The 27,100-nt window shown below is 42.9% G+C and overlaps 2 protein-coding genes across 2 annotated transcripts in view; one reads left to right on the top strand and one right to left on the bottom strand.

Moving 5' to 3' along the window:
- Positions 1-1,551: 1,551 nt before the first annotated feature.
- LOC126533496 (2-oxoadipate dehydrogenase complex component E1) lies at positions 1,552-23,741 on the bottom strand. Its single transcript, XM_050180665.3, has 22 exons — positions 23,476-23,741; positions 22,525-22,639; positions 22,322-22,457; positions 22,123-22,233; positions 21,854-21,965; positions 21,665-21,762; positions 20,155-20,218; positions 20,015-20,088; positions 18,638-18,894; positions 17,425-17,500; positions 16,647-16,838; positions 12,857-12,958; positions 12,458-12,589; positions 12,251-12,371; positions 10,605-10,756; positions 9,764-9,920; positions 7,765-7,865; positions 7,161-7,262; positions 5,942-6,187; positions 4,476-4,539; positions 3,626-3,711; positions 1,552-2,203 (listed from the first exon to the last, which is right to left on the bottom strand). The coding sequence occupies exons 1-22, from the start codon at positions 23,576-23,578 to the stop codon at positions 2,099-2,101; spliced, it is 2,706 nt and encodes a 901-aa protein (XP_050036622.1). The 5' UTR covers positions 23,579-23,741; the 3' UTR covers positions 1,552-2,098.
- An 855-nt stretch (positions 23,742-24,596) lies between these two features.
- Positions 24,597-27,100, top strand: part of LOC126533502 (uncharacterized) — a 56,785-nt gene continuing 54,281 nt past the window's right edge. Inside the window, exon 1 of the mRNA XM_050180674.3 lies at positions 24,597-24,759. Coding sequence (XP_050036631.1) covers positions 24,712-24,759 — 48 coding nt within the window. The 5' untranslated portion in view covers positions 24,597-24,711. The remainder of the gene's footprint in view (positions 24,760-27,100) is intronic.

Below are 27,100 nucleotides of genomic sequence, written 5' to 3'. Positions count from 1 at the left end.
TGCACAATAAATTGAACTGCATAATCGACTAATGAACAGAAAAGTCAGGAATTAAATTTTTAACTAATTACCTTATTGCACACATTGTAATTCATAAATTACAGCTGGTGAGACTGCAAGGCATATCTACTTGAAAAGAACTCTGTGAATGACACCATTTCCCCAGATATTCGGCATCAAATGTGCGTTTAAAATGCACGGTCATTCCGCTTACTTTTTCAACAAAACACTGTTTTATGAATTCAAATGCAAAAGTAACTGTACTGCCAATGTATTTCCTTGAAAAATTTCTGAAACTGGTCTCACCCTGAGAATTCATTCCAAGTAGATCCGCCCTGCAAATGCCCCAGCTACAATTGGTAAATTAGTATATGTTCCATAAGATAATTAGTTAAAATATAATTGGTAATTATTTGTTAATGAGTCAATTATGCATTTTGATTTCTTGTGCAAATAATGTCCGCTTGTTTGAGCAATCCAGCTCAAGGATCGGAATTGTGCTATCTGCCACAGGCAATGTTTAAAGATTGGTTAAAGTCTTTGCAGGAACACCTGCTATATAAAAGAGACACATTTACATGTTCGTTTTAAAAGAGGACTGTGCTGTGCATACATCCACAAATATCCTTAATGGCTATATAATCTTACAAGATACATAACATAATTATGAAAGGAATGGAACAGCATTAGCATAGAGACTGCATCTCTGTTCATGTTGTATCGGCAGTCTTATTCATTTATTCAATTATTTATTAGCCATTACATGTGCAGCGGCATCAAGGCATTGATTATTATTGCATGGGGAAATTCATGACTTTCAGAGGTCATCGAAAGAAGAAAGCGTGAACATTCATACAAACTTAGAAAAGGTGAAAGATAAAGAAAAATGCAAGTTGATAATTTAGGTGCACAAACAAAACGTGTATAAACAAATAACCGCTTTCATGTTATTGTATTCTCACCATTCATTTGCAATTGTGCTGTCGCAAAACACACTGCAGTGAACAAAGGGGTCATCATAAGGTGCAAAGCTGCATGCTTTCCCAATCCTAAGGCAGGAAACATAAATCACATCAAATGGCTTGCTACTGAAAAACTAAGTATGCGCAGTTGGCATCATACGTATCCCAAACACTCCTTAACTCAGCACTTTTTCGCTTCTCCTACGGTTGGAGCTGGATATTTCTGGTTGGGGTGCCTTGTGCATGCTAGTGTAGTGAGTCTTCCTTTCAAAGCATTCAATGTTTCCACCTCGTAGCCAGCACTTGTTGAAGTTAAAGTGCTATTGATGCGTCCGTTGTTTGGGTTAAGTCTGATGGCGGCTGCGCCTCCTCAAGCTGTAATAGGTCATACCAAAATATGGTAGTCCAAAATCTTCCTGCCGGGCCTCAGTAGTATATTGGCTAAGCTAAATAGTCACTCTGCGGGTAATTTTTCTGCCTCAACATCAGCTTTGCATCTGCAGCTCGTCACCTTTTCCCAAACATGTATCCCTGCAATGTAACATAGTGTTCTAGCTTATGCTAAGCATAAAGTCTCCACGAATCAAGGTACAGTTTCATTGCTTTCTTTATTAGCACAACGTGTAGGTTTCATGCCAAACAATGGAAACACATGGTCATGAGATAAAATGGCCCACTCTAAAGGCAAAGCAATTATTTAAAAGCTGCAAAATCAGTAGGGCAAAGTTTGTACTGATTTACCATTAAAAGCTGCAAAATCGATCGGGCAAAGTTTGCACTGATCTACTGGATATTTTTATTTCAACTGCTTTTCACTAATGCAATGTGTAGGCTTCATGTCAAACACACTGCCCAACACACAGGCACAGGATAAAATGGCACACTCCAAAGACAAACTGAGTCTCTGAAAGCTGCAAAATAAGCTGCGCAAACTTTGTACTGATTTACCAGACGTGTTTCTTCTCAGGCGAAGAATGAGGAGGAATTCTTGCGCATCACACGTTTAAAGCACAGGGTGTCGAGGCACTTGGTGCTTGGAATGACTGTGAGAAGAATGCGGGCTCGCGTAATGTCACGCAAGTTCTGTCAAAACATAATGCCACATACGCCGAGCATTGCACTAAGCTTCGATCACATCAGCTGGCGAAAGCCCTCTGCAAGATTTCCTGGCACTCCTTCTGGTGCACTTGACCCACCCCTACTGCAGGGACACCCAAGTTCGTGCGACCAGCATACTTGATCTGAGAGGGGGGGGGGGGGGAACAAAGAAAGAAAAAGAGAAATTGCAATACACAGTTTGTCAGTACAGTCAGAATCCTAGAAATCTAAAGAGGCTCGTGTCATAACATGGTTGTACTGTGATGAGAGCCAAATCAGTAGTGTTGTAATGCAAGTTGTTCACGAAATAATGCGAGCACATTCTGGCACATACTGTAAGCAGCACTGCTGGCAGACAGTGCATCACGCTATGCAGTCAAGCCATAAATGGCTGCACAAGAGGACGAGGACAGTTCCCTTGGAAAGGTTCTGAAATGTGTGCTCTCTCTAGCCAGTGCCATTGTGCATTATTTGTCCCAACCGCACTGCTACTAGATGTTGAAATTGTCACCAGCATTCAACACGCAATGCACACACCAGTATTCTGGTCTATACATAAAGATAGGAGCTTTACGGAATACCAGGTTACTGGAGCCATGGACAGTAGTGGCAATGTTAGATAGATAGATAGATAGATATTTATTTCTCTCAAAACAAAGTACAGAAATGAGAGAGGACGGAAGGGAAAAAGCTGCCGAATGCAGCTTGAGGACCCCCTACGCCCTACAGAGCAGCAGTGAGGTAGCGACATCTTGTGATGCTTTGTCCAACTACACTGTGTTGGAAAATATTTTCTGTTTCGCAGGCGTTCTCATCAAACAAAATTTAAAAGGACTGAATATTAATGATAATGTTGTTACAGATGCCTTACAACAGCAGTCAAACTAATTACCAAGTCAAACCAACTAATAGCTCTGTGCCCATCTGGTTAAAGAGCGTGCCACAGATGGTGCCACCAGTGTGGCTGTTCCCGTGAACGTAAGCAAATATTTCGCAAAAGATAAAACGTTCAAGGACGAGCTAAAACTCTCTATAAATGTCCTTTTGGCAACCCATTGTCTTCATGGCCCAATCAGTTGAGTGCTGGTCTAGGAATGAAACGAGCCATAGTTCTGTTCCAGCTGATGCCCCTTGTTTTAGCTATCGATTTAAAATGATAAATACATAACAAGTATCTATGCTGGTTACACATACACACATATAGTTCCAATGTATAACGAACTATTGCACGCAAACGATGGGAAAATGTGAAGTGGGCTTCTCCACCACAAAGCCCCTTCTTGCAGAGAAGCCAACTTTCAGGCACATCGAAAAAACACTTGAGGACAACTTTTTTACTTAGCCGTGTCACAAGTACCATATCCACACTTCTGTCTGTAAAATTCAGTACAATTTGTTGCAAGTGAATTGGCTGCAGGTGGGACCACTGCAAATAACTTGGCAGAAAGACTGTTCTCATAACTCTCATAATCTACCACACACAGAGCCGAAGATTTCTGGTGAAAAGGCACTCGGCCACACTGTACATACATTTGCAGCCTTTTACTCTTGCCCAGGGGACATACCTGCCTCCCTAGAAGATTCTGGAAACGTGGCTGCACAAAAAACCATGGCCCCATGTTTCTGTGCTCCTCTTGGCACCAGATGAACTCTGCACAGGTCATTGATAAAGAATAAAGCTCCACTTGGAAGAAAGAGCATGTTGAACTGTACAAATCAGAGTAAACTGGCCTTTCTTATTACTCAAATCTAACAAACGTTGGAGCTTCTGTCCGATTTGTCATCCTGAACTGCCCAGGACTATTCACAATGCTGCGTAAACGAACACTCATTGGCTGAAATCAGTATCTTGAATTGCCCTGGGCAGCTTGCGACAACAAATTGAAGGAGCTCAAGATCATTCCTGTGTCATGGCTAAGCCTTTGAGTAATAGACCAATATAAAAGAAAAGAGTGAAAAGTGTCATGCCACGTCAATACACAAAGTAAAAATTTTGCACAAAAGGTCAAATGCACACACAACAAAACTGGGTTCCATGGTAGTCTGGCCTTTACAAACTGTCATTTTTCTTGTAAAATGACAAATGGTCTCTCTCATAATTTTTTAACCCTTGTTGAAGCTTTCATAAATAGACTTCAGAAAGCCTTCATGGTGCTTATTACTGCTTCATTTGAATTCGTGTGGCCAATTAGACAAAAGTTTGAGATACCACAGTATTTGTTGCAGCTGGTATCCTTTCAAATAATAACAAAGAAAACAAACATAACAAGAAGCATCTAACAATCAGACATAGTATTGCAGTGAGGAAATAGTTACAGTAAATGTTACAGCCCCTTGACAGTTGGGCATGTGCTGTGGCAAGTCAGCATTCTAGATAGGTACTGTAGTAGGAAGCAAATCTATGTGTGTACGCACCTTTTGCCTGAGTATACTTGGAAAGCTCTTCCGCGAGTTCCTTTGCCGGAAAAGGGCACAGAGCCTGAAAGCAAAGTTCTTATTCATAAAGTTGGTGAAACAAACTACAAGTTAAACTTGCTCTCAGAACACAGCACCTCATCAAGTTCGCTTTGCAGAAGTTTCCTTCACTTAGTCGAGCCCACCAATAAAAGCACATCACTTACAACAAACTCTCTCATGATATAAGCTATTTCGTATCATTAGGCAAATTTTGTGACAAGGCTGAAAGAGGACAGCCTGACTTAAACTGCCTGGTCTTCGTTCCACTTTGGTTGGTCTGACTGGAGCAAACTGTAACACAGTGGCTTCACGACAACCTGATGTGGAATGGTTAGAATGAATGTTCAACGGTTAGAGTGAATGGAACAAGCTCTAAAACAGTGGCATCACAACAACTCAATGCGGGCACTTAGGCACACGGAAGCAGAGTAGGGCTGCAGACAACAGATTTGGCAGAAGAGCATCTTCTAGGTGCAAGAAGAGAAAAGACCTTTGGGGCTGTTTTAAATTTTAATGTCACATAATACCTTGCGCACCCAGACCGATCCCTCATTTAACCATCTCCGCAATTTTTCCTCCTAAGGGATGGGAGCCTATATAAATTGTTCCACTGTGGCTGCTGCTTGTCTTGTCAAGGACAACAGCTGCGCGGTCACTATTAAGCTGCTCGGTCATTCAGCAAAATCATTTAGCACAGTCACTATACTAAGGCTGCTCTCTACTTTGTTCCCATTTGGTTCCGTAAATTCAAACATAGACTGGTTTGTTGTGGCTTGCAGCAGCGGCTGGGCTCACAAGATGTTGAAAAATCGACATTTGGGCGAATTGGTACCGGTTGAACATTTTGAAGGGCCAGTGCAAGACGACAAAAACAGAAGGCAGGAAACACACAGGACGGCGCTGAATTGAATTCGTGTGGCCAACTAGACTAAAGTTTGAGATATCACAGTATTTGTAGCAGCTAGTATTCTCCTAAACAATAATAAATAAAAACAAACATAACAGGAAGCCTGTAACAGTCAGACATAGTATTGCAGTGAGGAAATAGTTACGTTAAAGTTATAGCCCCTTGACAGTTGAGCGTGTGCTGTGGCAAGTCACCCCACCATGTCATTGACAAGTCCTTCCACCAGCGCTGTCCTGTAAGTTTCCTGCCTTTTGTCTTCGACGTCTTGCGCTGTCCTTTCAAGATTATCACAAGATGTTTCGTTTCTCCACACCTACATAAGCTTGTAGCAGTGTATGCACCTTCATTACGGTACTTTGTTTCTCTTGCTACACTCCAGTCATCTGAGACTCTCTGCTTCTGTGGGCTCTGCTGTCACACTACTGATGGATGGCAATCGGTTACTCAGGATGAAAGATCAAGTACAGGTTACCACGAGCAAAAATCCAACGGAACGCTGCTGTTTTTTTTTTTTTACCTCTAGCCGGATGATGGCAATGTCATTGTCTCTGCCTAGTTCAGCCCGGTGCTTAGCCAGCGCGTAGTAGTGCTTGCCGCTGCACAGCAAGACTCGGGAGGCGTTCAGCCTGGGCTCCGGGTCCGAGAGGACAGGCCTGAACGTCTTTCCGGGTGCCATGTCTTCCAGGGAGGAGGTGGCCTCGGGATGACGCAGCAGAATCTTTGGAGAAGCCACCACCAGGGGCTTGCGGAAGTTCCTCACCATCTGCAGATTGCACCAGACCATGCAATTACAGCTTGGAGTCAAACACTCTAAACTTGCAATCGCTTCCTAATCCTACCATACACAGACCAGCGGGAAGCAGCACTGTTCAGCTCAAGCTTGCACGATCAATTATGGCTAGTGGAATGGGCACGACGGGCGCTGTCTGCTGCTGGACTTCTAGGCTGAGGAGTTGGCTCATCGGCAGGTGAAGACCACTTTCTCCACCTGGTTCTTTACCTCTTAATAGTGTAATAAAGTTTACTACTACTACTACTATTACTAGTACTACATATTTATAGTTGATAATTCTAAACTGCAGATGCTGATGCCCCTGTATATTTTTTCATTTTCTGTATTTCTTAATTTTTTGCTATTTCTTGTCTTGTTTATTACCATTAATGTAACCACTCCTGCTTGGGCCTGAACAGGACCTGCAGTATTTGTAGATAAATAAATAAGAACTACTACTACTAGTACTACAGCGTGGAATCACTGCCATATCTGGCAAACGAGTTTATTTCTATAGTACTAGTTTGACCTGACTGTTATTTATGCGAAAATCACATTAAAGGGGTACTAATATGACATTTATTACTTTTCATTCTTTTTCTTTTGTGAAATGACTGTCTTGGTCCTCAAAAACCCCAGAAAAAAATAATATGGCAGCCCTCAGAGTGGCCTTAAATAATTCAATATAACTTTCTACAAATCACTTTTGATTTCATTTTGCAGGAGATGTGTGTGAGTTGCGCGACATCATGATACGGAAGCGTCACATGGGAGCAGGGCATCGCAATGTTCTGGCGCGTGCTCTGGCTCCGGTTCGTTCATTTAAATGCGCTGCTCTAGTCTTCATATAGGCTGTGACAGGAGTTGGGACATTGCACGCGACTACACATAAATGCATGTTCACAAAATAAAAAAAGAAAGGAAAGAAAGAAAGTGGAAACATCTAAAAAGTTAGTTATTGCACCTGTCTCCTCAGAAGGTGGAAGTATTGAGCTGGTGTTGTGGGATTCACAAAACCAAAGTTGATATCATCGCCGTCCACGGCATCTTCTTTACTGTCAGTCATCTGAAAGGACAGAGGCGAGCCGTGAGCCAATCCGCACAGAAGGCACTGAAAAGGCCGGCAGCGGTGACAGAGATGAGTAAAATATTGTGCTACACTTGTAACGAGCTGCTGTGCGACTGGGCAGAAGTGTTGCAGATTTTAGGATTTGGGGCTGTAAATTTTTCTTTTGCTTTTGCGCACTGTGACATTGTGTGAAAGCAGAATGTCACTCTTGCCGCATTTCTCTGAACATTACATACTGTGGTACAATCCTGCTGTTAGAGTTTATTCATTGTTTTACTAAAAGCTATCAGCATAATTCAGTGCACTTTTCTGTCAAGTGTCACGCACCTCCGAAGAAGAAAATAAAATTGATAACACCAGTGCTTTGCGTACCAATCTGTGCTTAAATAGAGAGAATTTGCAGTAGCTGGCTTACAAATGGTGTACGCTCCATTTTGCCAATAAAGCGTAACGAAAAACTTTCAATTTAAGTTCCACAAATAAATTAAATGCACTCTACCTGTAGGAACCTCTCAATGCGGCATGACGAGTGCTCAGGGCCCGCTCCATCAAAGCCGTGTGGCAGCAATACAACCATTCCACTTTGCAGGAACCACTTGGCTGAAAGCAGATGACAACACCACAAAGCGCTTGTTCATTTATACTTGGAACAACCTTGATTCACTGATGTTGTAGAGGTTGGAATGAATAAGAGAGAGAGAGAGAGAGAAGTTGCTTTAGCTTAAAAATTAAATTCTGGGGTTTTACGTGCCAAAACCACAATCTGATTATGAGGTGCGCCGTAGTGGGGGTCTGGAGATTAATTTTTGACCACCTGGGACTCTTTAATGTTCACCTAAATTGAAGTACACAAGTGTTTTTGCATTTCCTACCCACCAAAATGCAGCCGCCAAGATCAAAACTGCAACCTCAAGCTAAGCAGCGTAACATCGTAGCCACTGCACCACCGCAGCAGGTGAATTACTTTAGCTTGTTAGGGTTATATGCTGAAGTATAGAAAGACCTATTCTGGCACGCTTTTCCTTATTCGAAAAATAACCTTTAGTGTATCTGTTAAACACAACACAGCTCTTCTCTCGTGTATCAATTTAACACCACAACACCCAACATACATTATTCGATGTGGAAAGTTTGACACCTCAAAAAGCTGTTTTAGTGGGAAACATAGAACAAAAGCTGCAGTAGCATTTGACATACTGGAATGAAGTTTTGGTTATGGGTGGCTCAGCAAGGCAATTACAAAGTAATTAATTACTTTATTAATAACTTTTTAACTTAAATACGATTTTATTGTTTTGTTTTTTGGCATGAATATAGTATTATCTATGACCAGAAATGAAGGTTATCAAGTTGTTTTAATTTTCATTTATCTGAAACAGGCTTCCAGGGATTAATCTGTCATCCCCCTGCAAAAATGTAAGTTTTGTTTCATTTTAGATCTTGGCTTCCCTAACTCTATTAACTTAGAAAACAATTCTGGTGTGGGTTTACAATTTGGCTTTTTGGCAACACAATCTCTATTCTCATGAACCCTATCTGAAAGCAAACATTACACATAATCTGCACCCCACTTTGCACTTCAGTTTCTGAATCGTTAGTGTGGGTTATACGCGAGGCACTGTGATAAGTAGTAATGGTGCACTGAAGATGAGCATGAGAAACCTCGCGGATTGAACATGAACTTGTCTGTTACCAAAAGCAAAATAAAACAAACACGTGTGCATTCAGTGTCTACATTACGAATGGATTATGCAACCGTGTCAAGGAAGGTGGTCTCTGCGAAGAAGACAAGCTTGTCATTTGTGCAAGAGGTCTACCACATGTTTTTCGCCGTGAATTTAAGAGTATTCGTTAGCCATGAAACAATGAATGCAGGGAAAATGCATGCGCGATAGAACACGGGAGTGGTGCAACAAACTACCCTATTTTGTTTTGGTTTCATGACATATTGAAACAAAGCAGTCTAACAAAGTTGACAGTTGGACGAGTTGGTGACCAATCATCTTGATGTATGAAGCAGCAGATGGAAGCACGACACAAAGGATCAGAATGCACAGATGAGAAAACCTCAGCACTCGCAACTACAAATCATTTTGAAAAAAAAGCAGAGTTAGCATACACACACGAACCTGAGCACCATGGTGCGATGACAAATGGCACTTTTTGGCAGAAAAGGAACAAAATATTCTTGTTCGAAAGCGATTCTATTACCTTTTTTGCTGGTCTTCCAAAAATGACACTTTGGTGGTGCTTTCGTGCCTGTATGTCAACTCTGCTTTTTCGAAATAAAATGTATCTGTGAGTAGAGTGGTTACCTTGTCCATTTATTTTGCTGCTTTGTGTCGTGTTTTCATGCTCTGCTTGATACGTCAAGATGAAAAGCAGTCCAAGATGCAAAGTTCCTCTGACGCCCACCCTAAACTGACAAGAAAAAAATGAATAAAAAATACCCCAGTTTACATGTACTGTTCCCCACGACATGATGATATTGAACTAACCTTCACCGGATGTAACAAATGTGTCAATGACGACCTGTGCACTGTTGTGGAAGTCGCCAAACTGGGCTTCCCATATTACAAGGGTTTTTGGAGTCTCCAGGCTGAAGCCATACTCGAAGGAAAGCACTGCTTCCTCCGACAGGGGACTGTTCACAACCTGCACAACAGAAGCAATCTTACTGGGAGCTACCGCATAATTGCTGCATTTTGAGCTGCTTATGCAAAGCTCTCTGTCTTAGCTACGTGGCATGCCCGAGTATATACCCATCTGGCCACCAATGCACACTGCTGGTCGTCCCCAAGATAATTCGTGTATGTGAAACATCCACGGACTCGTTGCACCATTTACTCAAAAGTTGGTTAAGCCAAGATTTTACTGTAGGTTACGTTTTTTATACGACAGATAGCTTGAGAAAGCTTATCAACTGTCAGTGTTGCTTGCATCTCATTTTCCAACATGGCGGACCAGCGCAAAAAGCCTGCGCATTTTTTTTTAACTGTGCAGAAATTCAAGGGCTTCTTAATTATTATTATGACCTCTGATTCAGAGGACATCGATGTTGATAATGAAGTGCGTTTAAGGGATAATAACAGCGACAAAGAGGACATCGCGCCTGAGAAACACTAATTACACTAATTAACAAAATTAGCATAAGCCCTAAATCTTACTTAAATTTTCAGATTTAAAAGAATTTTTTAAGGTTCAGCAAAATATACATATATATATATATATATATCATGCTTCTCAATAAATCAGCACTGTGGAGTCATCTTTGCCTTTATCCATGTTTGTGGTGCAATAAAAAGCGTTTATGGTAATATAAAAAGGAAAACGCCCTACTTCGTAATGCCCCTGTGGACCACGTTCAGGTGGGAGGTTCAGGTTGTTGAGGGGAACCAGGCGTTGCTCGTTGGTACGGTCAACAAGGATGGCGTGTCGTTGGCTGAATGTGCCACGACCGACATCCTGGCCACAGATGCGAACATTGAAACCTGCCAGCAGAGAAGGTAAAGGGCAGCACTGTTACGATAACTGTGTACAAATGATTACTGCTGAAGAGGATTAAGCCACTTCAAACAGGCTCTTTGTGTCATAAATTTGAAAGTTCTGGATGGACTTTTTTATAGAAGTGGAAATTTCTAGGGCTGTGATTTAGTAGCCATGCCTTCTGCTCGATTCTACGCCACTCTTACTGTTCACGGCCGGCTGATTTTTTACTTAAACTTTTCTATCCCCTGTTTTTGCTCTTCACCTGCATCTTTCTCACAGGCACAGGACAGTTCAGATGTCCACTCAGAAGCCAGACAATTACGATTCTTGTGGACCTTCATTTCTCGTCCCCTTCGGTCCTCTTTACAACAAGCTACTGCTGTTACTACTGATCCCAGTGATAAAGTGGGCAGAGCGTCATTCTGACCACTGACGAAGCGCAAAAAGCGTAAAAAGAAATATCGTGGGAAAAAGCATTCCTACAAAATCCTGGCCCAGGGAGAACTTCATCATTGAAAACCCGACAACATTATTATGTAATATTGTTATTTGCACAAATTTTTCCTTCTGTGTAACTTCTATGCTAAGCTATGACTTAGAGCAAGTGCACCACTGTAGATTAAATGTACAGTCGCAAGCGAAAGCTTGAAAACCAAAAATGCCATGAAAATGTTTTTTTTTCTTCGCAGCCTGGGCATGCTAGCTGAAATCGAGCGGTGCAGCCTACAAGCGTGTGTTCGACCAATGCAATGCATTGAAGCAGTTGCACGTTACGGAGCTGTGCTAGAAGAAATTTAGGTTTTTACCGATACCGTGCTCCTCAAACTTTTGCTTGCGACTGCACCTTAGAGAATCTCTCAACAAACACCATTTGAAGTTGTCGTCGTAGTACATAGAAAGCTGTACAGCACTATCCATGGAAAATGTTCTACTGCAACAGCTTTAAAGAAGGGCTTAAGTAACAATGGAGACAGAAGCAAATGAAATGTTGCTAGGCAATGGCGTAGGCATCCAAGCTGCACTCTATGCAGTACAGGCTTGCTCTCACTGTCTTGACCAGTGCCTGCAAGTGAACATCATTTCCTTGCCTTCTCTCATATTGGAGCTAAGAGTCCACGTGATGTTTACAACACAACCCCAGCATTCATTTTATTCTCCTCTCTTTTCTTTGCCACACGATGCATTTCCGGCAAAGTTTGCACATTCTACATTTCACGAAAATCCCGAGGTAGTTTTCGTTGCTGCTAACAATTCGTGTACTGTAGGTAGGACTCCCAATGTGAAGGCAAGAACTGTCATCTCTGCAAGGAGGTTGACTGCTCTCGAAACAAGGGCACGAGAACGTTTAAATATTTAGCTGTCTTTGCGTGTAACATTAGTGGAAAATAATTTGCAGACACGATCATGGCTGTGCAACCTACACACTGCGCTTGTTTGTTTGCAATGCTGGAACCTGGCGAGGTCCTTAAACATTTTTAGAACATTCAGAAACCCACCCTGATAAAGCAAGGAACCCAGAGCGAGCGCTTCTGCAGTGGCCCATTCAAGGCCTCTGCCTTCTTCAATTTTACGAAGCCGTTCATTGACGAAAACTTTGACAAGGTGAGGATGAACTGTCTGGAAGAAATAAAAGCAAGGCGTTCATAAGAAATTATGAAAGAAGGCAGTGACTAAGGACGTTTGCTCATGGCATTAAAACTTACTGCTTCAGGAGGCACTTGTACGGACCTTGCACCCACATACTTTAGCACATTTGGGTCCACACCCGTGTCCCAATAGGTGACAGCTGAAGGAGCCTGAGAGATGCCACTCCACCTGCCTTGAAACCTGCTGAACTAAACATAAGAGGTGGTTTACAAACGTGTGCCATAAGGCTAGTTAAGGACATATTTCAAATACATAGATGTGTGCCATCAAAAAAGATTTTGCTCCTAGCACTGCTTTCTTCTTGCTCAAGTTATGCAGCAAGATAGAATTTTATGGTACGTATCATTCAACGTAGTACTTGGCTACATGAAATAGGTAAAATATAAGGTAAGGAATGTTCCAACAACTTGTCAATGAAGTGAATCACTCTACGCAGTGATCAGTGGTGGACGTACCGGCGGAGTGTGACTTTCAATCAGCTTGAAGTGTTCACCCAGGAATGCCATGTGGTCGGTCACAATTTGCTGCTTCTCAGAGGCATCGAGGCTCCCCTCTTCCTGCAACAGCGGAAGCAAGCATGGAACTGACTTCAAGGGCGCTGTTTTCATTTAGCAACAAGTGAATACATGTAGCTAAGCACTAGCCAGCTTCAATATGCAGGAAATGTTGATACTTCCTACAGCGAATATATTAGCCCTTGATCGACGAGTGTTGCCTACAGGCAAAATACCAGAAAAATGTTTTTTTTTTTGCCAAGTTTCAGTACTGAGTAAGAGGTTTCTTGCTACACGTCTTCGGGCAACACTGAATGACAGGCAGCAAGCGTCATTTGTTCGTTTATAGCAGAAATATAGGACGAGGAAGAAGTTTGGCATGTGACTCGCTTTCTTTTGAAAGCACAGTCAGAAGAGACGGACCGATGCAAAATATCCGGCTGCAGTGGCGTCACACACGTGATGTAAAATGAATGAAATGTGCACCTATGGTTCACATGCAATGAGAGCCTTCTGTACAAATTCCAAACAAGGCCATAGATGGCCTGGGGTGAAGCCAACTTCCAGTTTTCTGCCTGGAGTATGCCGCCTATTGCTGAAAAAGTTTGGGCAAAATATTTTTTCTTTTCGTTGATTAAGCTTATTTTTGACATTTTTTGCACATTTAGATTGAAAATATTTTTTTGGGGTATTTACAAGGGCCATCATTAAATGGTTAAGGGGAGTTTTGCAGCAGTTTTTGGGCAGCTGTGAAGGACGGCATGTGGTGGCATGCATGGTATCAAGCCAGCAATGCAACCTGTGTCAGAGTCTTGAATCGGTGCTTTGAAACATTATCATCAATGATTATACAATGAAAGTTACCTCGCGTATGCCTAGCTCAAATACATAACTCCACCGTTGTGCATTTCTTTTAGCCAGCAATCCATAATTTTTGTTTCTCACACCACATTTCACAGGATCCACGTTGGAGGTCAGCTACGAGTTTGTGTGGATGCAGTGGCGAAAGGTGACGGCATGGTGATGGTGTGGTCAGCGTTAAATGTCAATTGAAGAGCAGCCAGCAATGCAAACTGTGTGGAGCCCCGAAGTGGCCACATGACTGGGCCATTGTTGAAAGCGGGCAGGCGGCGTCAACTACGAACCATCACTAATAACAGCCAGCAAACAGACTCCTGGTACTTCCGATGAAGTGTCTGCAGGACTCCCTTAAACAGCTTTCCTGTCTTCGATGTAGCAGTTGCTCAGATTAGCATACTACATCTGTGAAGGATATGTCACGTCGCTATGTAAAAGAAGCTAGAATTTTACTGAGCTGGGCTCTTTTACTTTAACCATGTGTATTACAAAGCACTGATCAGCACCACAAGTAGCAGGGGAACCAACAGGCTCAATTATTTTTCTTAGATGCAATCTTACGAAAGCAACAGACAATTAAGCCAAGGGGAAATCAACTGTGGCTTTAACTGCTTCCTTACCATGCCCATTGAGTATGGGTCATATATGTCCCATATGCGCGGTGCGAAAATTTAGACGGGCCCTGAACCACTCCTCGGGCTTGGTGAAATAACATAGTCCACGGGTAGCATACGCTGCTGTGAACATCTCAGTCAAGTTTTGCTGTCATACGCGGTGCAAGGATCTCACAAGCAGATTGCAAAGTCACCTTTCTCTCAAAAGCGCTCTTTTCAACAGAAGGCCCTGTCCTCACTCTCTTCTAGACACACTATTTTGCCATCGGATGCACTAATTTGTCATTCCCTTAGACAGCTGCTATTGGCCAATAGCTGACATCAAGCTGCGGTCGGCTACATGGCACAGATGCTGCTGCCACCGCGGGGTGCCGCCACGAGTTCACTGGCTAAGCGCACTGTGGCTTGCTGAGGTCAACCCCGTTTAGCTTATGTTTAGCATGTCGTAGGCACCAAAGGCGGAAGTTGTGGCATCTACGCTAACATCCAAATTGAAATTTGAACTGCGCGCCACGGTGACATTTAGAAGGCGAAGCGTTGTGGGCACACCCCACTGCGCCGTAGCCTTCGCAGTGCAAGGCATTGAAAAAGGAACAAGATCACAGAGACGGCCGTGTTTCATTGACAATAACTCCGCTCCTGCTGAATGAATTGAAGTACTTTTTGCGGCAAAGTGTTTCTGAAATAGCCTATTTTCACTTCAAATGCCTTTCGCCACTTCGATAACAAGTGGGTCAGGCCCTTTACTGGCACTCCTATGGACTTGCTTTTCCACCTAGTTTATTGTCTAAGAACTAAATCTTTGTTTCCTGAGTAGTACTTCTTTTTTCCAAGCGGCGACAAGTTTTAATGGGGGTACAAAGAGAGTGGTTCATATCACTTGATTGTGAAGATGGCAAACGTTTCGGTCGCCAGACCTTTGCGCGAACGAAGCTGTTCTCGCGATTCTGTTGCATCCTCAAATGATTGTTTGAATATATCTAGCAGCGGACTCTGAGGACAAATGGAGTTCATCAGATTTTGGTTCGAACGACGGAGGAGACCCTCAGACCTACTCGGCAGTTTCCACTAGGCAGAAAACATTTTTTTGTAACTCATATTCCTTATGACTTTCCTGTGTTATAGGCAATTGATGTGAAAACACTTTTTATGGTTCAGGTTTATTCCCTCGTTTATTCTTTTTATGTTACCAACACAATAATGCAAATGCTTTATTCATTTTTCAATAAGTTATCTTTTTCACAAATAATATTACATATTATGCCCTAACATTTCTGTTTAATATTAAGATATTTAGAAATTAGTTATTTAGCTTTTGGTTGATATATAGCCTGACATTGTAACCATGATAGTACTATTTTAATAAATCATTATGGCCAATTTTCCCATGGTAAGGAAAGAGTGAATTGAAATGTGGAAATTATAACATAAGAATGATGCCTGCGCTTAAAAAGATGTTTTACTTCAGCTGATGGTGGCACTGGCTGAGTTGCACTGGGTAACACTCCCACAATCAAACCTCATACACATGCACAAACAACCAGGATGTGAAAACGCCTCTCAACATAGCTCAGTTGGTAGAGCCTAGCACATGAAATGTGGAAGATGCAGGTTTGGCTCCCACTAGCAGCAAGTTGTTTTTCTTGCAGACATTTATTTTCCTTTACCTGATCAAGTCTACATTTCAATAAAAAGCCACGGGTAATTTCCCCTATGCTTTGGCTTCAAAATCTGTTGACTTCGTGTGGTTAGGTCTGTGTGTAGGGAAACGCCAGGTCCCAATCGCCAGGCACTTGTGACATTGACAAGTGCAGCCTATCCACAAGTTAATTTTGCCTATTTAGTCTGGGTGAAGCCCACATGAATAGTCCTAGCCACATAGCGAGAAAAATATGAGTATAGGAACTGCTTTCTGGCCATCGACAGCATGCCTCGAGTGACTCGCAATGCGTCGTGTGCTAGCATCACATGAAGTGGCTGAAATGAAAATTTCCTGATGTCAACACATTTCAATGGTCACAATAAAACCTGAGCATCTCCAAGTTCAATGTCACACAACTATGAGCGTAACTTTTTAATCCTCCCTAATCCGTGTCTTTCTCTATGTGCTCTTATATGCTCTACATAACATTAAACTCTCATGGTGCTCCAATCAGAGGTTCCTTCTCTTGATGAAATGGTTCTGTGCACAGGACAAAGAAAGAACAGGCACACAAAAACACGTACTCATGAGAGAGCTGTTTTTTCCTGCGTGCTTGTCCAAACAAAACATGGCTCACCTGCAGCTGCTTCACATAGTCGTTTGGGACGCTGTCCCTGGCATGAATTGCGTCATACATGAGTGGGTTGGTGAACGTGGGGTCATCCATCTCGTTGTGCCCCCAACGCCGGAAGCACAACATGTCCAGAAGAACATCGTCATTAAACTTCTGTCGAAACTCCATGGCCAGCTGGGTTGCTAAGGCCACAGCCTGCAATTGGAAAGATTCATAATGGTGTTGTTGAGGCAGCAGTGCTAGGAAATTTAGAGCTCACTCAATGAGCATGGTTACTTGCAAAAGGGCCGGGAAGAGAAGTAACTAAGAAAACAGCTGGCAGTCAACAGCCAAGCAAAGTATAGGTGATTTGAAGTAACTTTATTTGTAAAGGGTTTAAGTCTAATTATTTAAATGGTAAGAAATGCCATAAAGGTTAAAAAAGAAGAAGAAAAAAAGGAGAAAAGCTTTGTGGCCAGTGACACCATCTCAGTTCAATAAAGATGCTCATATGATGGTGATCATGATCATGTTCATAATTGTGTCATGGAAAAATGGACAGAAAGTCAAAGAAACAACAATGCACCACCCATGGGATCTGAACCTGCAGTTTCAAAGACGGCAACAGGAATTTTGATGTGAAGCACTGTAAATGGCATCACACCTCGTGTCAAAAATGTATCCCGTACACATATGTGACACAAGCCTGTACAAATAGCTCTGTACTTTTGTTAAACAATGGCTATTCGTCTGGCCCTTTGAAACTTTTTGTTTCTGAGACTGCTGGAAAAGTTGTGCATACCTCTGGATCATCTCCATTTACATGTATAACTGGAGCATCAATCATCTTCATGATATCACTGACATAAGCTGACGACCTGTCATAAAAGAAAAAAAAAGAAAGTCGTTTTCAGGGCACATAGCAGAATGCGAGGAGATCTGGGCCGCTATTTTGTAGCGCTGCCTTATTCTATGCTAATACCTTATCGCGCTACTCGCGTTCGTGAATGGTTGCGTGCAAGGCTTGGCCCCAGGCAGAGCGTCTCTTTGGCCACTCACAAAAGTGAAAAAGTGCATAGAAAAAGGCACCGCTACTATAAAATAGCGGCTCTGCATTCCAATTCAGAATATGCTAATCCCCAAAACTACAAGCTTGCTCATCCAAGTGTTCACATGCATGTGTTCCAAATGCATTCCTGATGCGACACACTAGCCAAGATGCAAGCACGTTCCGACTATTTTTGCCAATGACAGTGGAGGGAAAAGAAAAGAGTTTGGGCTGCATGTGGGTCTCGTAACTGCTCTGAAGCATTGTGGGCAGCTGAGCTGTCCCTGCAATCTATTAGTGTTCTTCCTGGAGTAGGATTGACAACCAGGTTGGTCGGCTGCAATGCACACTTGGCTAGCGGCACCATTTATATGGTTATCAGTCCCCTGCGCTGTTCTCCACTAGGCCACATTACATTCACCACTTAGATTGCTCATTACACATCAGATTCACATGACATTACATAACACATTAGATTACACATTAGATTCTACCCAGCCTTAGATTGTTTGCTATATCTGTCACCCATGATAACCAGGCACACTAGACACCACTATACCCTCATTCGCTTGCACCGATTCTCACCAAAACAGATGCATTTAGGCTTTCTTTCTTCTTGCAAATGATAGCAGATTGGAACCAATTGACTGAAGCATAGCTCCGTGATCTGTAACATACAAAACTGTATCTATTCTTATTTACACAGAGTTTTGTTCAACTCATGTATTTTGTAACACCTTCCCTGCTTGCACTTCATGGTCACAGTACTTTTATAAAAAAATAATAAATAAGTAAATAAATAAATAAACAATAATGCTAACAATAATGAAAATTATGAAAGCAACAATGTTCTACCGCTGTTTCACTCACTCTATTTCCTAATATTTATCCGCGTTTGTGGCTTACACTGAGAACAAATAAGCCAGAGCAATTTCCACAGCACCTCACAAGGTAGGAAGCCAGTCACCTGCCATAGGAGGCCGGTGTGGTAAATCCAATCTGGTTGTTGACCACCAAATGAACGGAGCCTCCCACGGTAAACTCTGGCAGCCGTGACATGGCCACAGTTTCCATAATGACGCCCTGGGCGGCAAAGGAAGCATCGCCATGGATCTGGACGGCCAGCGCTGGAAAGTTGCCGCCCCAGGCAGCCTTGGCGTACTTCGCGGGATCCAAACTTTGTAGGCGGGCTCGTGCTTTTCCCACTGCCACGGGACTCACACCCTGATCCACAGTGAGAAAAAGGATGTAGCGATTTGTGCTCACACATGGGCATGGTGTTTGGAGGAAATGAAGTGAATAATAGGCATAAGATGATAGGCATGTTCAGGTTAAGTTTTCTGACAAATCTTTGGTGCAAAAGGTTGGATGCATTTCCTTGCCGGTACGGCTACAAGTGCTTGTCATACTGCATACCTGCCAATCTGTGAACATTAAAATTCGTAAATAGCCCGTGGAATGAATCAAGGGTGGCAGGGGAAATGGCGAGGAGATGAATAGCTAGCATTCTTCCTTAAAGCTTACCCTGAGCACTCACTTTTTGCAGGACACATACAAGCATTATTAACGATAATTTACTTCTACATGCAACACTCAAGCAGCAGCAAACATGGATCAACAAAGCCTGACAAGGAACACATTGTTCTTAGATAACAGTGTTAGTAACCTTGCTGTTAATGATTTTGCGTGATTCAGGAACTTTTCTGTATGAACTTGCTCAAAGCAAGTGCCCCTTTGGCATTCCTTCACCCCCAGAAGACTTTAAATGGAAAGTTTGGGGACCGATAAACCGAGGGTTTCGTGAGCATAATTTATTTTTCTTAAAGCTGTGCAACATTCACGAAATGAGGCCAAATTTTCAAAGCTGATGGAAAATTCGGGAGAGTTGGCAGGTACAATACTTGGTACGTCTGTTGTGAAATTACGGTAGTGTTTTTATGTGGCATGAAGTACAGGAGGATGCCACTCCTCTTCAGACTATAGAAGCGTAGCAAGACAACAAACAAAAAATAAAGTCATGTGGCTAAGACTGTCCATTTCCCCAATGACCTGTGTTTACCAATTTCCTAACCTTCAAGCTCTGATGTGAGAGAGATAAAAATGCAGCAATGCTTCGGGTGCTAGCAGTTACTAGTTGGCACAAACTAAAAAAAAATTCAAATACAGCTGTCTTCCTACTCATTATGACAGCCTTTGTGGTGATAATAGTGCTTCTACAACAATGCTAAACAAAAAACAAAAAGAAACAAATACCTTCATGCGGGCAAACGTTCACAGTACTTGAATAGCACCGCAGAGACACATAATACATGCTAGCATTAGTCCCGATAACTTTTCAGATTACCTCCAAATGTGATGGGTTTGGCAACAGAGTCGCGTGGACGGGACCAGGGTAACCTTGCAAATCCACAGATGTGCCTGCAATGAATGGAAAACATTGCTTCTGCAAATCAAAGACTCACACCTTCAATTTTGACGCCTTACTCAGATGCGAAAGTACGTCTCCAGAACCCTTGATGCCAGCAGGAACTTCAGGCATGCCTTTCATCTGTGAAAACATAGGAAGGTGCGGGGAGAGGAGTTAAGGAAAAGTATGACATGCAAATAGCACTACATTTAGATGATCACATGTACACAGACCTGTTCTTCTGAAAAACAGTAGTAAGTATTTTATAACCTGACAGAAAATTAAATCTGCATGTACACAGCTTTTCCTGGCCTTCTCCTGTATTATGTCTGTATATCACTTAAGCTATGCACTAAATATGATATAAACATCAACCTATGCTACGTTCGAATTCCTTTTAAATGTGATAAAAGAAGAAAAAAGAATGGGAGGGAGGGGGGAGAGCAAAGACAACAGTAGCATAGGAAAATTTTGGGAGCAGTTTTCCAGCAGATTGCCTGCATCCAATTAATGTATATGGATCAGATGTAGCAGCCTGAGGTATTTCTGAAGGGTTTGGAGTGACATCTCCTTACTCCGCCACCCCTATGCCTGCACCACTGAAAGGCAAGCATGGAGAGGGGTTTTCCAAGTAACATGGAATATAATTCATATGTCAGTCTCAATAGCTGTTCAAAAGGAATAGTAAGAAGCTTGCTATCTAAATGCAGTGTAAGAAATGAATGCAGATGCCTTCAACGCAATAATTTATTTTTGTTTTCTTTTTCGATCTCAAGTCTGATATCTTGTTCCTCCAAGGCCACTGCCTATAGTCATGCCCTATTCACAACAAAGTTGCAGTGATAAATTCAGCAAACATTTTCAGGAGTTTATGAGTAAAAGAAACCACCATTAATGACTCTGTGATGGTATTGTTAGATTGTGATGAAGCTTTCTTTGATTTTGCATAACAGGATGTTATGTTACTTCGTAACAGTATTGCTACATGGAAACATTCCTTTTGTTCACTGCTGTTAAGCCCAAACCCCATGAGACCAATTTCGTGCGCGACGGCGATGTGCAACGGCTTTGAGCGACAAAACAGGCCGTTGCGTGAACAGATCGCTCATTTTTGTCTCTCGATCGCTCGGTTCTGGAAATCTAGAATTCATTGTTCGTCACCTGGAAGTGCTATGAGCGACTAGCCATCAGCGCGAAGCCGGAACTAGATGTATATCAGTCAAGTACTATCGATTGTCGCACAGAATGAGCAAACAACTAAATTTTGATATGTGCAAGGATAAGAACCTACTGTAAGACCTTCAGAAATTTTTTACGCTGCTCTTTACAGTAAAACACATCAACTTAAATTAACAAAGCATGCATCACGGCATTTTCGGCGCGTATTTGCTAGCCTCACATCGGCAACACCGGGAAGACGTCGCTCCAAGTCATCACCCGCAGTGGGTAGGACTTGTAGGCGACACATCACATCGTTTGTCGCAGTCGCATGCAAGATCATTTGCATGGGGTTTATGCTTTAACTGAATGTATTGAGCGATGGCAAATGGAATGAGAAATAGCTTTTCGCATCTGGACACTTCATACCTTCTGAAACACTTGTACAGGTGGGAAGTTCAGGAGTCCTGTGAGTAAGTTAAGCCGACCCCTGTGAGGCATGCCCACAACGATGTCTGTTACTCCAGCTGCAAATGTTAAACGCCACAATGTATGCCCATGCTGTGACCTTTCTCAACAAGATTAATTGCAAGATTGAACTAATTAAGTGGTTCTCACTTTTTGGTGCTTGGCAAAACAGTTCGTAGAAGAAAGCCATCATGCTTTCGGCACCTTCTCCACCGTACCTTTTCACAGTCGAAAACTTTGCTGCTAAGAAATTATCGAAGACCTGAAAGGTTGAAAAGAAATTTCAATGTACTGTATTATGGGAATATCTGTGTATCTCTATTCTCTGCATATCATGCCCCTTATGGAATACCCCCTTTCTAGGGTGTCTTTAAGGTAATGACATGAAACGAAATGAAGTAACATCAATGGCACATTACCTGTGACTTCAGCAAGATCTCTGCCATTTTTTTGCGCCTTTCAATAGGCGGTCTTCCTTGACTAACGAGACTCTCATAGCGATCTGCAAGCCATGTTCTTCTCTCTTCTTCCTAAGCAAGGGATAACGGTTAACGAATGAACATACATTCATAGCTCGTTTAATTTGCAACTTTCACTTGCAATTAAATATCCACATACCATGTGCATGAACTCCATGCCAAGTGGACCACAGTAAGCTGCTCTCATGTTTTCCACAATACTCTCAACCTTTTGTCCGGATACAGTTTCCGTAGGAGTGAGGTTGTGTGCTTGCAGTTCAAGATCCTTGACATACCTAGGCCAGACATAATGTACGCAGTTAGCATAAACACATTTCAAATGCTAAAGCTAGGTGCTCTTACTGTGTTGAAGGTCTTGTGTCAATGGGGTTGATGGTTGCGATTTTATGGCCATGCCTTCTGTATGCATTGATGAGTGCACAGATCCTCTGATCCTCTTTAGCAGCTGTGTCTACAACTGGAAAGTTAGATGGAGTACATAACGAGGCTGAAGTGAGCAACGACAGCTGGATAGCACTTTTAAGCTTTGTAGCAAGCTAGTGAGTATAGCGACATTTGCTTTAAACCATGAATGTGCGTAACTGAACTGAGTTAATTGCCATATAATGGGTTATACAAGTGTAATGTTCTTGAAAATGTGAGACTGTCAAAGCTTGGAGTATAAGCGTGCTATATATTGCACCATGCATGCAGCAGGTTTTTCATAAAAACATTTCGTTTAAATAGTGAGAATGAAAGCTAATTAACACGTTATGCATATTATATGTATATACTTGTGTTTCCCAGGTACAACTTTGAACTATAAAGAATATTGCAGATCAGAAATCAATAATGCATTGCGGTGGCAAGATAAACTGCAATATGAGTTGGGAATGAAAGTAGTGTGTGTGTGCCAATTAACTTGGAGCTAGAATCCTACAAGTACACGCTACTCGGAGCACTCTGCGAAAAAGTTGAAATAAATTTGCTCATTCTCTTGTGGTCTCTATCCGTGAACTTAATTAGCAATAATACAGACGTTTTTTACGCATACATGCTTTTCACCTGTGCTTCTCACGACAGGTGCATTATAGAAAGAGGCGCAACATATAATGCCGCCCACAAACGAAGCGCGCCGCGTGCCTCTCGCCGGCGGGAAGGTCGCACGATCGGTCATTAATTTTGAAGCGCTAGTCAGTGCTTCGCGAACCCGCGCGGTTCGCACATCATGTCGGTACATACGTGACACCTGTTGCGCACGCGTCCATAAACGCGCGTGGCGGATATACGCAGTGTTGCAGGTGTTCTACGTACGATCTTTGGAGAAGCCCCCCGTGTAGTTCATTCGCTGCAGCCTGAAAACGTGCCATCGCAGAAATCGTCTGCTTGCCACGTCTAGGCGCACGAATCGGTTCATGATGACTGCTTGATCACTCAGTGGCTCATTCCAAGTCGCTTCAGCAGGCTGGTCAGCGAAGTCCTGGCGCGGCGTCAACGACCTCTTTTGCGGCCGCGGAGTCGGTCACCACCAGCAGTACGGGAGCTGACGATCGTCGTCGGCCGCCGCCGCCGCTACACGGCTCGTTTTCCCTCTCACACACGTATACTACCGCAGGAGGAGACGCGTCCTTGGGAGCGCGCAACCAGTGCGGAAAGCCGCAGCTTTCGTTTCTTGTCCTGCGATCGGGACGAACCTTATCAGCGCACTTATCTTTATTTGCGTTGTGGCTTTTGAAACTTCAGCCCCCGAGGGTGCAGGTGGGCTTCCATTGTCTGCGGTCGCTCGCTCAACGGCGCGGCGGGCTGCAGCAGCCTCTACAGCTGCATATCATCGCCATAACTTGGGCACCCACAGATATATGATGTTCGGCGCATGTATTCATGATTGCCGGAGTTCTTCCACAATTTTCATATACAACGGGGAAAAAATGGGCTTGCGGCTGCTCGTAGGCGAACGATAGGCTGCATATACATAACGGGTTTATTAGCGGGTCAACCGAATGAAAGGACCGGTTAGCGTCAGCACACGCGAGCTTCTACGGCCGCAATCAGAATTTAAAAGCTGCGATTAGAAACTGACCAGGCGTCACGTTTGTTATGACCGTTTTGACCTGACAGGCAACGCCCGTAGCAAGTATGAAATAAGAAGAAACATTTAATCATATGAATTCTATACACAACTGTCCTAACAGTGGCAGCGCAAGAATGACACGGTAAAGAACCAAGACAACCACACAGCACGCGTCATTTCTTTCCGGCTCATTTCTTTTTCGCTAGCACTACGAACTCTACTCAAAAATCGTCGCTCCGCTCTGCATCTCCGTAGTACGTCCGTATACCGTAGCTACCGTAGCCGTACAATCCGTACGACTTCGGCGCGATCCTCCTCTCCACAAACTATGGTTCTGCGGACGCCGCTCACTGGCGCTACTTGTCGGTTCCTCAGCCAACATGGACGATGGCAGTACGGTTTCAGCAAAAAGGGACGAAATTGGCGTTTACTTGCCATCGATCTGAGCCTGAAAGGTGGAAAAGTACCGCAAGTTCAGGATGGCTAATGGCGAAGAACTATTCCTCCAGTCCCCTCTAGCTGCGTGGGTGAGTGATCTAGTTTTGCGTGGTGCCGTCTCACGATCGCGATCTCGGGGGGCTGCTGCTCGAGTTCGCGAAAAGAAAGTACATAAAAAAAAAACATCGCATGGGATCGAAATCGAGACCTTCTGTGCTCCTGAGGTCGGAACAAATGCCTTCTTTGGCGAACCAAGTTCTTCAACGTCTGTGGCCGCGATTATAAACTAGAGCAAGTTGCTCCTGTCACAACGGGCTGTCAACTTTAGCGTCAGGTGCAGGGTTTGTTTATGTTGTTGTATACCCATTATTTCTCCTTTGAGCTACGCGTGCGAGTTGTGAGAAGAAACTGAAACGAGCGCAGCATTGACTTCTCCGGGCGGGATTATGTATGCGGAGCTCTGTTTCTGGTCGGTGTAGTTGCACAAGGAGCTGGTTCCGAGTTACCGACGTGGTGCGACAATTAAAACAATGGCTTCTTTCAGGCGTGGTTTTTATTTATTCTTTTCTTTCTTGAAGGCACCTTTGCCGTAGGTGTGCGACAAGCACATGGTGCTTTTCGGGTTTTGCAGGCTTTTATGCCTTTGTCGAGCTCGGTCGCTGCGCTCCTTTCGTTTACAACTTTCAGTTCCAGTTGATCATCTCGCCGCCTTCGTTCTCCGCGGTGCGATCTGCGCTATCCTTTCGCTGATGCATTTTACCGATTGTTCCTTATGCAGCAGACGTGCGTTTGGACTGCCTTTTAATGCTGTGAAAAAAATAAAAATAAATAGCGGTCGAATGTGCAGTTTTTAGACAGTGTTCTTGGCTTATGCGAGCGGATGCCTGCCTGCGCCGTTTCACACGCCTCGGTACCCAGCAGGTTAAGTTGGGTACGCGACTTTCCGAGCTACAGGGCCGCCTTCTTCTTTTTTTTTTCTTTAAAGACAACGCGAGTCTCCGACCGATGAGTTAGCGAAAGGGTCACTTGCTAGGCGGTGGATTACGCCTGGGTTAAGTTTACGCTTGGCTGAACCACTCGCGGTTTTGTTTGGTCTTCCTTTCTTGATGGCGCATAACCACTACTTTGGGGGATTGGCCAAAAGTCGGATATGGCATTAGAAAATTCGTTTAGCTATCACTAAAGGCAGCGGAAATGTAGGAAAATTGAAGGACTGAAAAATAACATATGAACAACGTATCAAGAAAATAGCCTTCAAGCTAATAAAAATTTATCCACGGCTGAGCAAACATCCTTATGAGAGCATTGAATAGAGAAGGTTGCCAGAAAAAGAATATCCATAATGAAAAGACTTACTCAAGGTGTCCAAACCGTCAGTGTCAAAGAGAGGAGGCTGCCAGAAAAAATATCCACAATGAAAAAATTTGCTCAAGTTGTCCAAACCATGCTTCCGGAAGGTTTTTCCTAAACATGAAAAAAGAAAAATAGAGAAGACGAGGACACAATAAAAAAATATGATTGAATGTCTCATCGTCTCAACAGATTGCGTGTGGGTGGAAGGCATCAGCCCAGCCTTGTGATGATAAAACTGAGACAGGTATCCAACAACGTAATTGGGTAAAAATTGCTTGAAATTTTCAAGAGAAATAAATTTTTGTGTCAAGAAGATAAGTGTTTGATACTCAATGAAATTAGCTATTGGTGGGTTTTAAAAGTTTCTTCTCATTCTTTCTTGGGACTGCAGCATGTCGTTGTGCCAGGGCACATGATCAGAGCGACTTGCAAGGTTTGAGTGTTAAAGGAGCACTCACACACACAAAAAAAAAGAGAGAAGAAAAGAAAATGGGATGCTTAAAAGAGACGACAGCATTGGTACATCGTGCACTTTCTCTGTTCTCTTATATATATATATATATATATATATATATATATATATTTTTTTTTTTCAAATGTTTGGTTTCTTAAGTATCATGAACCAACTTGCCATGCAGCTGTTCAGTTTACATACCAAGTTGGGCTAGCAACTTATTGAACGTAAAGACAGCAAAGAGATGAAATGAGCAATTTTTACAAATGACTGCTAAAGCACTTCACTGCCAATTCACTCTGTAAGGTGGGAAGACAGTCTTGTTATTTTAAGTGTGTTGGAGGTGGCCACAGCTAGTGGTGTTGAAGATGCTGTACTGGACCAAACAAGGGATGTCGCTGAATTTTCTATGCGCTGTTTAATGGCCTGAAAGGCAGACACCTCTGAGAGAGCAAGACACACACAAGCATCTGTGTGTGTTTGTGCATGCATGTGTTGTGTTACCTGCGTCATGTCTGCTTTTTGTGCTGTGGCGTTAAAAAGAATGCATAGAAACCCACACCAACTTGCCCAGAAACAAGTCTGCTGAGTATTTCACTAGAGTCAATGTTTCAACAAGGGGG

This window comes from Dermacentor andersoni, chromosome 7 (genome assembly GCF_023375885.2).
Source record: "Dermacentor andersoni chromosome 7, qqDerAnde1_hic_scaffold, whole genome shotgun sequence".
Lineage (NCBI taxonomy): Eukaryota > Metazoa > Arthropoda > Arachnida > Ixodida > Ixodidae > Dermacentor > Dermacentor andersoni.
The sequence above is the reverse complement of the archived record's forward strand: the minus strand, read 5'-3'. Positions and strand labels throughout refer to the sequence as shown.

Excerpts from the sequence above, each read along its gene's own strand:
- LOC126533496 (XM_050180665.3), bottom strand. The coding sequence starts at position 23,578 with ATGAACCGATTCGTGCGCCTAGACGTGGCAAGCAGACGATTTCTGCGA. Across the intron at positions 20,219-21,664 it reads CTGTACAAGTGTTTCAGAAG|ATGAAAGGCATGCCTGAAGT; the intron begins GTATGAAGTGTC and ends ATGTTTTCACAG. Across the intron at positions 9,921-10,604 it reads GTCCACAGGGGCATTACGAA|GTTGTGAACAGTCCCCTGTC; the intron begins GTAGGGCGTTTT and ends TCTGTTGTGCAG.